This window comes from Cheilinus undulatus, linkage group 12, assembly GCF_018320785.1.
Source record: "Cheilinus undulatus linkage group 12, ASM1832078v1, whole genome shotgun sequence".
Lineage (NCBI taxonomy): Eukaryota > Metazoa > Chordata > Actinopteri > Labriformes > Labridae > Cheilinus > Cheilinus undulatus.
This window is the reverse complement of record NC_054876.1, coordinates 11,671,535-11,685,728: the sequence shown is the minus strand read 5'-3', so window position 1 is coordinate 11,685,728 and position 14,194 is coordinate 11,671,535. Positions and strand designations below refer to the sequence as shown.

The window sequence follows — 14,194 nt, the reverse complement described above, 5'->3', positions numbered from 1 at the left end:
ATTTAAAAAAAAGATTTTTTTCAGGTAATTTAACACTAATGTATATAGGTCTACTAATAAATATTATGTTTCTTTTTTTTCCATGTTTGCTCTGCTAAACAATACTAGGCCAAATATCACTCACTTTGCGTTTAATTTTCCTGAATATTACCAGCTGTGTTCACACATGGGCTCACCCAAACTGTACATGGAAGTTTTACTAGGTGGCAAAGCACAAAAGGAAATTTTCAAAGGTTCTGCGCATGTGTGAAAGCACTAATAGTTTTCACTCAATAGTAAAATTTTTGTGTTATAACCCAAGTTTTATGCATGTCTTTAAGGCATTTTTTTCACTCATATAGTTAAGTGTGCTTTTAAAAAATGTTTACTGTGTTTGAATGTCTCAACCAAATTCTTGATGCTTCTGAAGAGGCACCACATCCTGATATAACATCAGTAGACGTCTCTAATTTGTGTGAATGCATGGAAACAGAAGCCAGAGGCCCAGAACCTCGGGTACAGGATCGAGGGATTAAGCTTTGAGGGAGAGAGAGTGTGAGTGAGAGGCACACTGACAATTCCACCAGATGGTAAACTGCATACCTCCGTGTCAGAGTCCCCATCTCACTGCTCACTGACAGATTCCTGAGAGACTTGAAGCTCCGTAGTGAGACACTCTGTGCTCCAGGCTTGCAAACACGTGTGTGAATGTGTGTGGTTAAAAAGCCAAAGTTTAGTCTGTGTTCTTTCACCCACATATCACTGCTATTTGATCAGCAGGGGAGGTGTACTTATAATCAAGTGTACACACTAAAGTGTTCTAGTAGTCAACATTAATGCCAATTAAAGTACTCATTGGGTCATGCACAGGCCTTATTGGGTTACCAGTAATCTGCAGGAGCAGGAAAACATCGGCAGCTCAGCTGCGATGAAGGAACAGTGCGCACAGACATGTTCCAGAGTGGTGAGGGTTTAGGGGAGCTGCTGTGAGTTAATGCATGTTAGTTCTTCCTAAGAGCCAGATTTGGCATTTATGGTGAGTGTAATTCTGCTCTTAAGGCCTGTCTGTTGTCTCAACAGGACACCCTCCTGGTGAGTGAGATGGCAGAGCATGGAGTTGAAAGTGAACAACCTCAGAGGCGTCTTGGTGTGAAGGAACAAGAAAATGGAGAGTTGGCAGGTAAAACTGAAACACACCCAGTATAAAAGCAGAACGAAAGGTCAAATCCAAGCTCATAGATACTAGCAGAATAGTGCCACAGTGCTAAATGCCTTTAAAAATATAAGAAAGGTTATGAAAAGAACTATATTTTTTATGCCATTATTATTCTTTTTATTGTTTATTCTTCATTTTCAATGTCACTGGCACTAGAGGGCATGAACATACAAGTATACAAAGAACAAAAAACTTAACTCATTTCTGCTGTACAGGTTGGGGATAATGATAATGGGAGCAAGAGATATGTTGTTCCATATTCTTTCCCATTTAAGTTTGTCTGTGTTTTATCATCTCTTCATTACATACTGCAGTAATGCAGTATTGATTTTTTTAATTTGCTTAATTATTTGTTTTAATATGTGTGTCTATTTAAATCTACTTGCTCTGCCCTTTTAGACTCAGAGCCGTCTGTGGATAAAAGAAAACAGAGGGACAGAGAAGACCGAGAAACTCTGGTGTTGTGGAAGAATCCTCTGCTCACAGTATACTACTTTACACTGGAGCTGCTTATCACCCTCAAAGAATGGGCATGGAGGTAAGTACACAGTGTCTTCTCTTCTGTCCTATCTGCTCTCCTGCCCCTGACTCAGTATTCAATCTCCAAGTGCTCTATTTAGGGATGTCTCAAACCCTAAAATGCATCTCAGGGAGACATAATGAGAGAACAGAGAGCCATGGGCAAAGATGCTCATCGTTTGCTGAATCCTTTTTGCCAGCTGTTTCAGGATTAGAAGGAGTAACACAAAGCTGTGATATAAAAACCCTTGACATATAAAATTATACAACTGGTAGCTCCAGCTGAGTAATTTGATTGGACAAAAGACTTTCCATGAGTGCTAAAAAGAGCATTGACTGTTTATTAACAGGGACAGAGCCTCTCTCTTTCACTCTGTCGTGCAAAAATCAAGCAAAAATAACCTTAAAATAGGTGCTAACATTTTCTGCTGCCATGAAATGCTTAGAAGGGAGCTGGCTGGTGCAACAACAGAATTGTCCACTAATCAAAGCACACGTTGTGCTGATTAAATGTCAAAATCCCTCTTGTAGGTGCAGTCCAAAGCAGAAGAGATTCTTGTAACAATCTAAAGAAGACATTTATGTAAATGCAAACTTTTTGATAGGGATGCACAGTTTCATCGGCAGATATGGAAATTTGTGCCGATATTTACGACAGGTAATTTGGCTATTAAGATCTGCCATATCAGCTGTAAATATTGGCTGTATAAAAAATTATTATGAAATAATAGTTGTATGTTTTAAGGACTGAAGTTTTAGGTCTGAACTACTTTTAAACAGTGGATTAGTATCAGATAAAGTTGATTTGAAAATATCAGCATATCAGATATTAGCAAAAGTCCAATGTTGCGCGCCCCTATTTTTTGACTGTATTGTTAGTTTCCGTCACATTTTTTCTTTTACTCTCTGCTGTGATTATCCAGTTGAACACACTACAAGGAGCCTCATTTTTAACAGAGCTGTCAGTCATGAAATTACATCCCTCCTTTTTTTGCTTTAATAAACAACTTAGAGAGGGGGGGTATAACCTATACTGCAGCCAGTCAGCAGGAAGAAATGTTTTGGCTTCATGCCCGGCCAGCTGTAGCTTGCCCATCTTAATGTCAGTCTACTGTATAGAGCACAACATCACTTGGATTTTGAAGTACATGTATCACTGCCTGCCGTTGCCCACTACTGTTAAATAACATTTAAGCAGATGGTTTGTTTCTAGATTCATCAATGACAAATACCACCAAAGCAACTGGACAACAGAATCTTATTTCACTGTTTGCATGATAAAACAAACATACAGATAGTTGTACAAAATAAAAGGTAGCTGTAACTAAAACATGTAACCGTACAAGAGGAAGCAGAAGTGAATAAAGCTGCTCAGGCTGCAAGGAAACACCCCAGTTCTTAACAAGTTGTGTGAAGCAAATAAATGATAAAACAAACAAAACATGAGAAATGTTGTTGCTAATGACATTTTGCTATTACAGATGAGGACAGCATTATTATACCCCCCCTGATTTTTTTTTAGGCATTTCCCAAGTCCTTTTAAAAAGAGAAAGGTTTTTGACAGCCTCCAAACAGCTTAGTTTTATTTTGAATGCCTATATTATTTTACTTTGCACACAGAAATTTTTTTCTTTACAAAAACAAAAACCTACCAGGGTCAAAATCATTGGCTCCCTTTAGAAATGACCTTTTATTGGAGCCATAGGATGAAACACTGTGGTGCACTGATTAACTCTGTAATGCTCAAAGCTTGTAAAATTAAGGTAAAACTGAGTGTAATCTATTAATTTACACACAGTATAAAAACTGAAGTAAGGACTGGAGCTGTCAATTGAGAAAGTATTGTGGCAAAAACAACAAAAAAAAATCAGTTTAGAAAAAGATATTTTTTAAAGCTCACAAAGCAGGAGAAGAATATATAAATATGTCACTACATATCCAAGTGTCAAGGAGTCAGAAGTATCATCAAGGAATTCAAAGAGAGCCACACAGTACAGAACAAGCCTGGCAGAGGTAGGAAGAGAAAGATTTCAAACACTCTGGAAAGAAAACTAGTGAGAGACTGCCAAGAGACTGGTGAATGAGTTTGCCAAGTTGGGAATTGTAGTCTTAAAGAAAACAATCACTAGATCCCTGCACAGGACTGGACTGTGAGGTTGCAGACAATGAAAAACTCCACTTCTAGATAGATACCAGGGATGTCTCGATCCCAATCATATGTATCAGATTGGAGCCGATACATATGATAAGCATTGTTAATTAATCAGAGATCGGCAATTTGATCCGATCAGCTCAGCCGGTCATTTACACCAGCTGTTGTAAACGGAGCACAATTTACGACAGGCTGTAAACGCATCAGTAACACAACAAAGCAGCAGTAGCAACATTAGCATTCCTGTGTGTAAAATGTTAGTGGTGTGGAAAAACCTCAAACATGAGAGTGAAAACAGTCCAGTGGCCACTTGCAGCATCTGTAATACGACCGTTTCAAGATGTGGAAACAGAAGTTAACACTACAAATTTGATCCATCATCTCTGAACTAAACATACAGTCGAATACACTGACTTCACTATAGCAACAGGCAGCTTCACCGAAGCAACAACCTCTGGACTTTAAGAGAACAGACAAGGACCCTTGAGAGAGCGATAAGGCTTAAAAGATAACAGAAAAAGTGGTTGAATTCTTTGCTTTGGACAACCATCCTATCTCCTTGGGGGAGAATTTGGGTTTTTGTCGCCTTCTTGAACTTTTAGACCCACGCTGTGCCCTGCCACCTGGACAGTGAATTACTAACACTGCCTTACCAGAGCTGAACAACAAAGTATGAGACAGCATACTAGAGAATTTAAAAAGCAACTTCACTGCCGTTAGCTTCACTACAGACGTTTAGAGCTCTGATGTTTGCCCCATGTCACTGCTGAGTCTCACTGCACAGTCCTCCACCTTTGAGTTAAAGCGTGCAGTATTACATGCACGCCAAATTAGTGGGTCTCACAGAGCAGAGCATGTAAAGCAGGCCATCGAGAATTTTCCTAAACAAAAAGCTGCACTCCATTTTAAAGTAACAGTGGGTAAAGAAATAAAAATGAGGGAGGAAATTGGGGGCTCCAGTTGCACTTCAGAAATTGCACTGTAAAAACAATGTATTTGATATTTGGGTTTTATTGCAATGCTAGTGTTTTGGTTTATGTCTCAGATAAAGCTGCTACATTTTAATAGGGATTGTTGTTTTGAATCTGTATGATTCATGTTTTTGGTCCTATTCAAGTTAAACTGTCTTGACTACAGTTTTTGTTGTGATTAATACAGTCAAGTTGAAATGTAACTTTATTTATCTATTGATAGATTATTAAAGTGAAACAGAGCTAATACACCATTTTAACCCTTTACCTACTGACCTGGCACCAGCGCTGTGTTTTATATGTCCGGAGTATTATTACCATAACTCTGTCAAAGTTTGTCCGATCAGAAAAATTCCAACAGCGTTGGAAAGCTTAGAGTTGTGGGCATGCACACATATATGGTCCATTACTCACAACCATATGACGTGGGCATTCATAACAAAACACCATAGCAAAACACCAGAAGTATCGTGAGACCGCTACACTTATTCTCAACACTGTAACTCCTCATAAGTTTGCTCAATCTAAAAAATTCCAACGCTGACAGAGAGCTGAGAATCTGTACTTTCTGGCAAGATATGATGTGTGGTATACATATTACGGTAATGTCGAACAGCACCTTGAAAACGGCAGCATTGGCAGAAGATGAGTGAGAAAGGAGAGTGAAGGAAGAGAGTAAAAGGAGAGTGAGCTAGAGTGGTGTTTTGTTTTCAAAAAACAGCGTTAGATAGTGGCATTTGTGCGTGTCTGTCATGTGCAATAACAACATGTTACTTGAGAATGTTGAGAATGCATTTTTCCACCTTTATTTGCACTAATTGTCGCCTATGTATATAGTTATCTTTTGCACTGTGTTTTGCACACCCAGAGTCCTAGACTCAAAAAATGACTGGTGATTGTTCTAAACATGTATAGGTTCACATTTCAAATGACAACTGAAAACTTCATGAGCAATAACAAAATTCCTTCTCATAAAAGCCATGAAAAAGAAATCCGTTTTTTTTGTTTTTCTTCTTTTAAACTGCTGACAATTCCATATAATGTGCAATAATCATTAACCAGGCATTGAAAAGTCAAGTTCAAGTACTCCTGGGAAAAGGGGCCAAAGCTCTCAGACTCAGGGCATTTCCTGACTATTTTAGAGCCATAATAACGAAATATGTCCAAATCGCCATTTTTAGACTCAGTAGGTAAAGGGTTAAGTAGAAATGTGATTTTGTTTTTTACAACAATGTTGGCTGTATTAAGTTAAATGGAATAAATTTGAAACATCTAGTAGTTATTCTGTTTACTTAAGTTATTCTTGTAAACAAAAACTGTTGAAACTCTAATCTAAGTAATTATGAATATTGGATCGAGACTCGGTATTGGCAGATATTCAATAAAAAAAAAACAGATCTGGATCGGAGGTCAAAAATGCCGATCAGGACAACCCTAATAGATATTTGATTTATCTACAGAGGAGACATCTTCAAGCCAGACTGATGTATGCTAAGCACAAACTGGAGAAAGATTACGCACGGGGAAGCATGTCCTTTGCTCAAATGAGACCAAAGTAGGGCTCTTTGGCCAAAGAGTTGTTGCTTATGTGTGGAGAAAGAAGAGAGAGGCATATCACCCAGTTATATTATGCCAAAGGTTAAGCTGTTGTACTGGATATCAGCGCACTGATTATTTTCCCATGACTGGCACAGCCATGCTGCTACTCAGTACATCATCACTCCCTCTTGTGTGATATTGCTTTGATGCATTTGGTTGGGATCACTGATGTGAAGACTGTTATACTGATAAGTGAGAGACCTTGAAATACAACTGTCCTCTAACAAAACAATGAGCAGATGATGCAGCTGTGCCACATCTTATATTTATCTGACAATGCTTTAAAAATGATGGCTCCAAATTTCCCAAAACCTTTTTTTTTTTTAAATACTTGTTGCTTCTGCTCGTCTTTTTCTTTTACATATCTCCTCCTTGCCTACTTTTATGACTCAGGTGGGAGGCAGTAAGTCCCAAGCAGAGGTGGTGAGGAAAGAAATAGAGCATAAACGATCCTGAGAAACAAGGGGAGGCAACCTGTTCTGCAAATTTACATTGAGATGAGAAGGACTGAAGTACTGCTGAACTTTGCTAATAGTTATCATGTATCTGTACTCTTAAAGTCACCACAAATATTTTCTTTGACCTTTTAACAAAACAAGCCTGTTACTTCATTCTCAAAAGTAATGCTGATGAATAAACAGTTTGTGTTAAGTGAAATTTGAGGTGGGATGATTTAAGTTTAAGTCTTCCAAATATAGCATGAAGTTGAAATGGTTTTGACATCAAAACTGTGAGCACATTCCTGATCTTTATTTTTGTGATTTTATTCATGAGAAAAAGTTTAATCAGTATTTTTTCAGAAGTATCAATGCCTGAGTGAACAATGTTTATGCTATCTTGTTCTGCTTTTCAGTCTTGGGCTAAAAAGGGAACATAATGGCAGTGAAAAATAACCTTGTACACTCTGTATCCTCTTTCCCCCACAGCCACGCAAAGGCACAAACACATAAAACCAGACAGGAGATGACCTTGATTGTCTCTGTGTTATCATCCCAGAAGGCCTGTCCCTCGTAGTTTAGACTTCAGCCAGAAGCTTAATGAAACCAATAATGCAAAACAATCAAGACATTACAGCATTGGTTTATCTGTTCTTTACTCCTCATTCCTTCTACTGACAAAGCTCACAAGGTCTAACTGACGTTACATCCTCAGTCATCAACATCAGACAACTGTATGTCAAATTCCCCCATCTGCAGAAAACATGTCTTTTACACACCTCATAATCTTTGTTGACATCCAGGGCCCAAAAAGAAGGTCAGACTGTACGCTCAGGGAGGCCTTTGTGGTTAAGTGTGTGAGGACAACGTGTTTATTTTCTAAACTACAAGAGGATGTGGTGAGCCGCAAGCACCACGAGCAGCGTTGTGACGGAGAGAGGCTGCTTCTCACCAACACTGAAAAACACATGGTGCTGTAACTGCTGCAGGGAGAATGCACGCAAAGATGTTACAACTTAGTCCACAAGCGTGCAGAGACGTTTATCCTGAATGTTGATAGAAGTGGTTGGTAATTTATTGCACATGTACAGGGAGTCCTCAGGGCAACACACTGTTAAGTGTTGTGGTTCTGCATGTTTGGCTTAAAATGTAAATGACAGTGGTTGTAAATCAGAGAGATGTGGATATATGGGACATATTTAGTAATCTGGTGTAATTTTGAAAAGATTATGGTCTAATTGGTGTAATTATTTTAATTTCTTAGTATTGCCACTTAGACAAAAATTAGAGATATAAGAGGCCAGTAAAAAGACGTCATTCCTAACTTAAGCACAAGTTTCTATTCTCTTTACAATCAGTAGGCTGAAAATATTTCATTATAGGCGTACTTTACCATCAGGCAAACTTTTTACAATCATTTTTCAATACAAATTTGTAAGTTAATGACCAGCTTAAACAAACTTGTGCCCCATATATTTTTTAAAGGCACAAATAAAGTGTTTAAGAGTCAAATCTTTAGAGTTTTTTTTTCTTTCTGCAACATCCTGATGGTCAATACATAGGATATTTTAAAAATTGCTGTTTTCATAGTTGGCACCAGCAGCTTAGGGCATCTGGAGGTTTTCTCCAGAATTCTCAAGCACCAATCATTTATTTTCCTGCATTCTGATCTATTTTATGAAACAAATTTGTGCATTTTCTGCACCGAGGAGAGGGTGAGTAAACATAGATGTAGAAGAACTATGATAAATCAGCTTTAGCAGATCATCAATAGGTTCTTTGAAGATGACGTCTCACATCAGCAGAGAACACGCCTTAGGGGGAAGTAGTGATTTCTGCATTAAATGTTACCGATAAGGCACAATTTTGAGCTGTTTACAACTATGCAATGCTTTTAAAGTTTGAAAATATAAACATTATTAATTTTTCAGTTCCTTGTGTTCCGAAAGTAGGGAACTATTCAGGTTTAAATCTTCTTTTTTCTTGGAAACTTGTGAAGAAACGACAACGGCTGGGAGTTAAAAACGCGTCCGTCTAAAACCTGGATGAGCAGTACCACACAACACTTGGGCATGGTCTTGTTTCCACAACATGATCTGGCTTGGTTCTGTACAGTGTTGCCATGGTTTAACATATTAAACTCTGATCTACCCGTGTTGAAAAGGGCTGATTCATTGCAAAGGCCTGTTCATGAACAGCTCATCATCTCTCGATCGCTTACCCCACAATGTTCATTCGGTTGATAATGCATCACCATTTCAATTAAAAGCATGTTTGTGACAAAACATGGATTTTTTCAAAATGGTAAAGGGGCTCAGTTAGCCTCTTAGCTCAGTACAAGACTCCCCAAGACCCTTGTCTCCCTTCATCTGACTTGACAACGACAGGCATTACACTGCAAGACAGAACAGTTAAGGGTTATTGAAAAAATAAGTTGTGTTCACTTAGAAGTCCAAAATGGCTATTTCAGCTCTATTTTTCTGTGTTAATCATGTGTTTTTGTCGTTGTTCACAGAATGCCTTTTGGTATTAGACACTTTTGCACCATTCGTGAAGTAACTGACTCAGTGAGAGAAATCCCGCCTGTAGGGAACAACTATAATATACAGTGGATGATACACTGAACATGATGAAGATGACCTTGTTCAGTGTGCCCTTTTCTCTTATTGTCAGTGGTAGTCCCTTAAATTGTACGACCTTGGGTGGCATTAATATTCAAGATTTAAGTATGTGATATAGAATTATGGAAAAATTGTACTGGATGAAGATCACGTAGCTATATGAAAAGTACCTGAACATGTTTTGAGCAGGACTGAAACATACTCTTTAAGTAAGGAAAAGTTTCAACAGTGCAGGTTAACTTAGGTTAAGCCAACATAAATTTACGAGTAACAGTTACTTTAAAATGTATTTCTACTGCTTAAAAACTTTGGCGTGATTGGTTTCACCAAAAATATTGAGGACTTTCAATTTGTTTGGTTTTACCATGTAGAACATATGCAAGACTGAGATTCTGTGATATTTATCACTTCATACGAGGTAAATCTGTTAAACTGTGGTAAAAATCACTTTTTTCAGGAAAGCGAAGGGATCCTATTCTGTTGTAGAGGCCCATTAAGAACTGTAAAGTACTAACTTCCCTTCATTCCTAATGGCTGTCCCCCATTTCTTCACCCCCAATGGACATTCTGTATTAGGCCTATGTGATTGCAAACAACCTGTTCCTTTATGGTCTAAGATTGTCCTATTTAGCCCCCCGACATGGCTGATAATGGACAATAAAGTGCATTTTTAACAGAAACTATTTTGTTAATACAAAAATTTTATTTAGTAGTAGTATTTTATGGCATTACCTGTTGATATGTTTTCTTGTTTTGTATGAACTTTCTTAGATATGTGAGGGTTAAAAAAGAGGGAGAACAATGGATGTAGAGGGCCCCTTGCCCACGTTTGCCTTGGCTCCAAATTTCTAAGCCCGCCAACCACCGCTATGTAGATGCTGCTGGTGGCATTACTGTAATCCCAATACTCCTCTCTGTCTGGACTGGATGCATTTCAGTGACAAATTGGCAAAGTGTTGTCCATTTCAACATCAGTTATACTTTTGCAAGACAGGAAGACTGAACTCTGCAGTTACCAGTGGGCTAACTGTCAACAGACAGTTGATAAAGGAACGTTTGCCACTTACAGCCACAGGGGAAGTACATTAACCCGGTCCTTCCGTTGAGTTTGCTCCAAATATCTTTTCACAGACGCAGGTAAGTCTTTTGGCACAAAGTCAAGTTATTTAACCCAATAACTGAAAAGATAAAACTCCGTTTGCAGTTTGGACCAAACCAGCAAGTTGCTTTCCCCAGACAAATTAAGCTAACGACGTTTGTCCGTTAGCAAAAATAACGGTTCTTATTCGCTGTTGACCAGTTATTCAGATGCAGTTATTCACAGCCAAAGCCGCAATTTCCTACTAGAAAAATAAAGGTATTTTTAATAGATGTATGTTAGAGGTATCAGTGTTTGTCGTTAAGCTTAATAAAGATTTTTTTTATTGAGTTTCTCCAAGTTTAATTAATATGGTGGTATACATAAGATTGCACATCAGTTTATTGCAATGTTACGTTAGCTTTGTCAGTATTTTATTCTAAAATACTGCACCGTATCAAAACAGCTCAAATAACCAATTAAACGTTATGAGAAGTATTTTTTTGAATAAAAAAATAATCATTTGCAGGCGAAGAATCTAAGAACAGGCATGTAACCACTGTCACTGTCCTTTTTTCAGTTAGCCAAATTAGCAGTATGTAACTGCTAAAATTAGCTAGCTAGCAAACAACAGTGTCTAAAAAGCTGTGTAGTATGCAGTTAGTGGTAAATACCTTATCAAAAAATATAGATAGATTTACCTAATGGACCTATTTGAATATAAATTGTCCATCCAAAAATCAGTTAGAAATGTCTCTTAGGTTTGTAAAGTATGGGTAAAACTTGGATAAATGACGCAAATAAACCATAATTATACTAGAAGCCTACAAGAAAATAAATGCAATCTCTACTGTTTATGATTTTACAGTATCTTAAGAAAGTTAAAGTTGTAATACAACATTTAGAGGAAGATTTTAAACGTATTCACCATTATGTGAGGCACATCTAAATGTAGCAACCCTTGATGTTTTTCAGGCACACTTTATTCAGTATTTTTTTCACACAACATATAAACGAAGACAAAGTAAAAATGGAATTAAATACACATACAAACTGACATTCATCATGCCAGATATTTTTATATTAATAGCCTTTTATAGTCGTGCAATAATCAAACTGAGTACGTTTTGTTCATCATGTTCGGTACAGAGGTACTATATTTCCTCAGTTTATCTGTATTATGTAGGAAAGTAGGTTTTGAGTTGTTCCATTTGTTTTGTTTGTCTGGAATTTTCCAAGAAATAATGACTAGTTTGAGATACAATATGTCTTTGTCCATTTCATCTGCTTTGCAGTTTAAAAGAACACCAAACTCCTTTATGTCAATGTACTTTTGAAGTTTCTTTTTCAGAAAATTAGACACATCCAACTAAAACATTCTTGAATAAATACAATGAAAGAAAACACCAGTGGCACTCTTTTGATTTAGACCACAAAAATCAGAAAAATCTGTATCCGTTTTGAATCTTTGTAACACCAGTTTGGCTGGATAGATTTTATGTTATATTTGTATGACACTTCCTTAAGTTTGTTATTCATACAGTATTAATTGCAAATCTTCTATGCTCTTTCCCTCTGTATATCATCAAATAAAGATGCCCAAAAACTTTTAGATGAGGACACGGAGTCATGACTAAGTGAGCAACAACCCTACTGTGAATGTTAGCTTTATCCTTGCGTGCCCCTTTCTCAGTAAACTGCCAAGACAAAGGAAGCACATATAGTGCAGTAACAAAAAGGGTTACATTTTTATGCAGAGAATTACCCACATGACTATTATCTTATTGAGAACATGCCTCTTTTGCTGCCTAAGACTATAAATTGCAGAGGCTTGAATATTTCCAGCAGATGTCTCTCTCTCCCAAAGATAAAATGAAATTTACCTCCTCTGGCATCCTAACTTTGTACTAATCCTGCTTCACATATGAAGCACAAATAGCTCAAAGTTTATCATCTGCCCTAACTCTGTCATCTGCACAGCATCTTTCTCTCTTCATCTAACGATATTCATCTCTGCTATCTCACACTTGCCAACACATATCATTCATTTTCCACCTTTGTTCTCTTCTTTCTTTCACCCAGGCTCTGGCAGCAAAGACAAACTGTGTTTGGCCTGCTGATCCTGCTTATTCTCCTCTACATCGCCTACTGTATTGAAGGAGCGCACCAGAAGGTAACTGTTAAATATATTTAGTAGAACGGTCACTGTGATTAAGGTTTTGTAGAAGCTGACACCTTGATCATTTTTTCAGCCACATTAAGCTGGCATCAATCATAAGCATGGAGCTTAATGTAGGTTGCAATTTTTGATTTCTTTCTTTAAGGATTGCTGGCCTTAAAATTGCGAACTACAGATTGCAATTTTCCACATTTTTTCACACTAAATACTAAACATTACATGTATTTTAGATTGATATGGTTATTAGTTGTTGTATTTTTTATCCCTGGCTCCTCCTGTCTGCAGGTTAAAGTGACTTCAGCTAGATGTTCAAAATCAACCCTTATTTCTTGTTAGGTTCAATAGGCCTATGAAACGTAGGCCTTTTAGTTTAGATGAAAATCCTCACAGGGCTTGAGGGCAATAGCTTAAACTTTCATTGTGACTAAGATAAGAGGATGCATGAAAGGAAAAAAAAAATCATAAAATGTGCTATCACCCAAACTGAACATAGTATTTGACCTATAAATGGAACCCCAGATACCATAGAAACCACACATTAACATTATTGTCAAAATCTGATAAATCCTTGGTCGGTGATCAGCCAAACATTAATGAATTGGTGTCAATTTGGTGGCAGCTGCAAGGTTAGCAGGCATTATGGCTTAGAGAGGAGAGAAGAGCTGGGAAAATAAATTCTACAAAGATCAGATGGTAAAATTCTACAACACTTCTGCTGTTTAGAGTTAATTAGTTATGAGAAGATGTGTTAGAAAACATTCACTCTGTCACATAAGTGTGCAAATATGCACACTTCAGTATTTTTGGATTTATTGCATATCCTACTACGATTGCAACACTGAAAAATGTAACAAAATAGACATTTCCTCATTAGATGCTTGTTTTCACTGAGGGAACAGAACAGTACCTGCCTCAACTTCATCTCTAACAAGAACATGCTTGTGTTTGTGTTTATGACGTTGATTTAATTATTAACTTCCCACAAAGCTCACTTTGAGCCGCTAATCTCTTATGTCCACAGTACAAACAGCTGGAGCTGTTAATGTATACCAAAGCAAACTATTCTGTCGTCTAACTAGAGCTTCCCCCACTTTTGGGCTTTTCCTACTTTGAGCTGTAGTATTTTAAAAACCCACTTCCATAGAAAGTTTTTTCCCCCTGTGATGTTGAGACTGGAGAGTTGTGTAATCACTTCTCTGTAACTTCACGTAACAATCGCCCATGGCTGGCACTGCGTTTCCCAGAATTCTGCCAGCAAATAGAGAGACAGTTTGTGATGTTTTTGTTTTGCTGGGTTTCCTGGGAAATGAAGTCCTTGGTCCCCCACCTCCCTCCAGCCTTCAGTCCCCTCCCTTCTTCCCGTAATCTATACACTCCATGTTTCCCCCTGAAAACAACCTGTCCTGGCTGGAGGGAGGAGGTGTAAACAGAGTGGTGGATGAA

At 37.7% G+C, this 14,194-nt stretch overlaps 1 protein-coding gene across 2 annotated transcripts in view; it reads left to right on the top strand.

The window, feature by feature from the left end:
- The window catches only part of LOC121519190 (vacuole membrane protein 1-like), a 106,964-nt gene that overhangs the window by 3,637 nt on the left and 89,133 nt on the right, over nt 1-14,194 (top strand). For both annotated transcript variants that reach the window (XM_041802019.1, XM_041802018.1), the window contains exons 2-4: nt 1,060-1,159; nt 1,595-1,733; nt 12,655-12,745. In XM_041802019.1, coding sequence (XP_041657953.1) covers nt 1,060-1,159; nt 1,595-1,733; nt 12,655-12,745 — 330 coding nt within the window. The remainder of the gene's footprint in view (nt 1-1,059; nt 1,160-1,594; nt 1,734-12,654; nt 12,746-14,194) is intronic.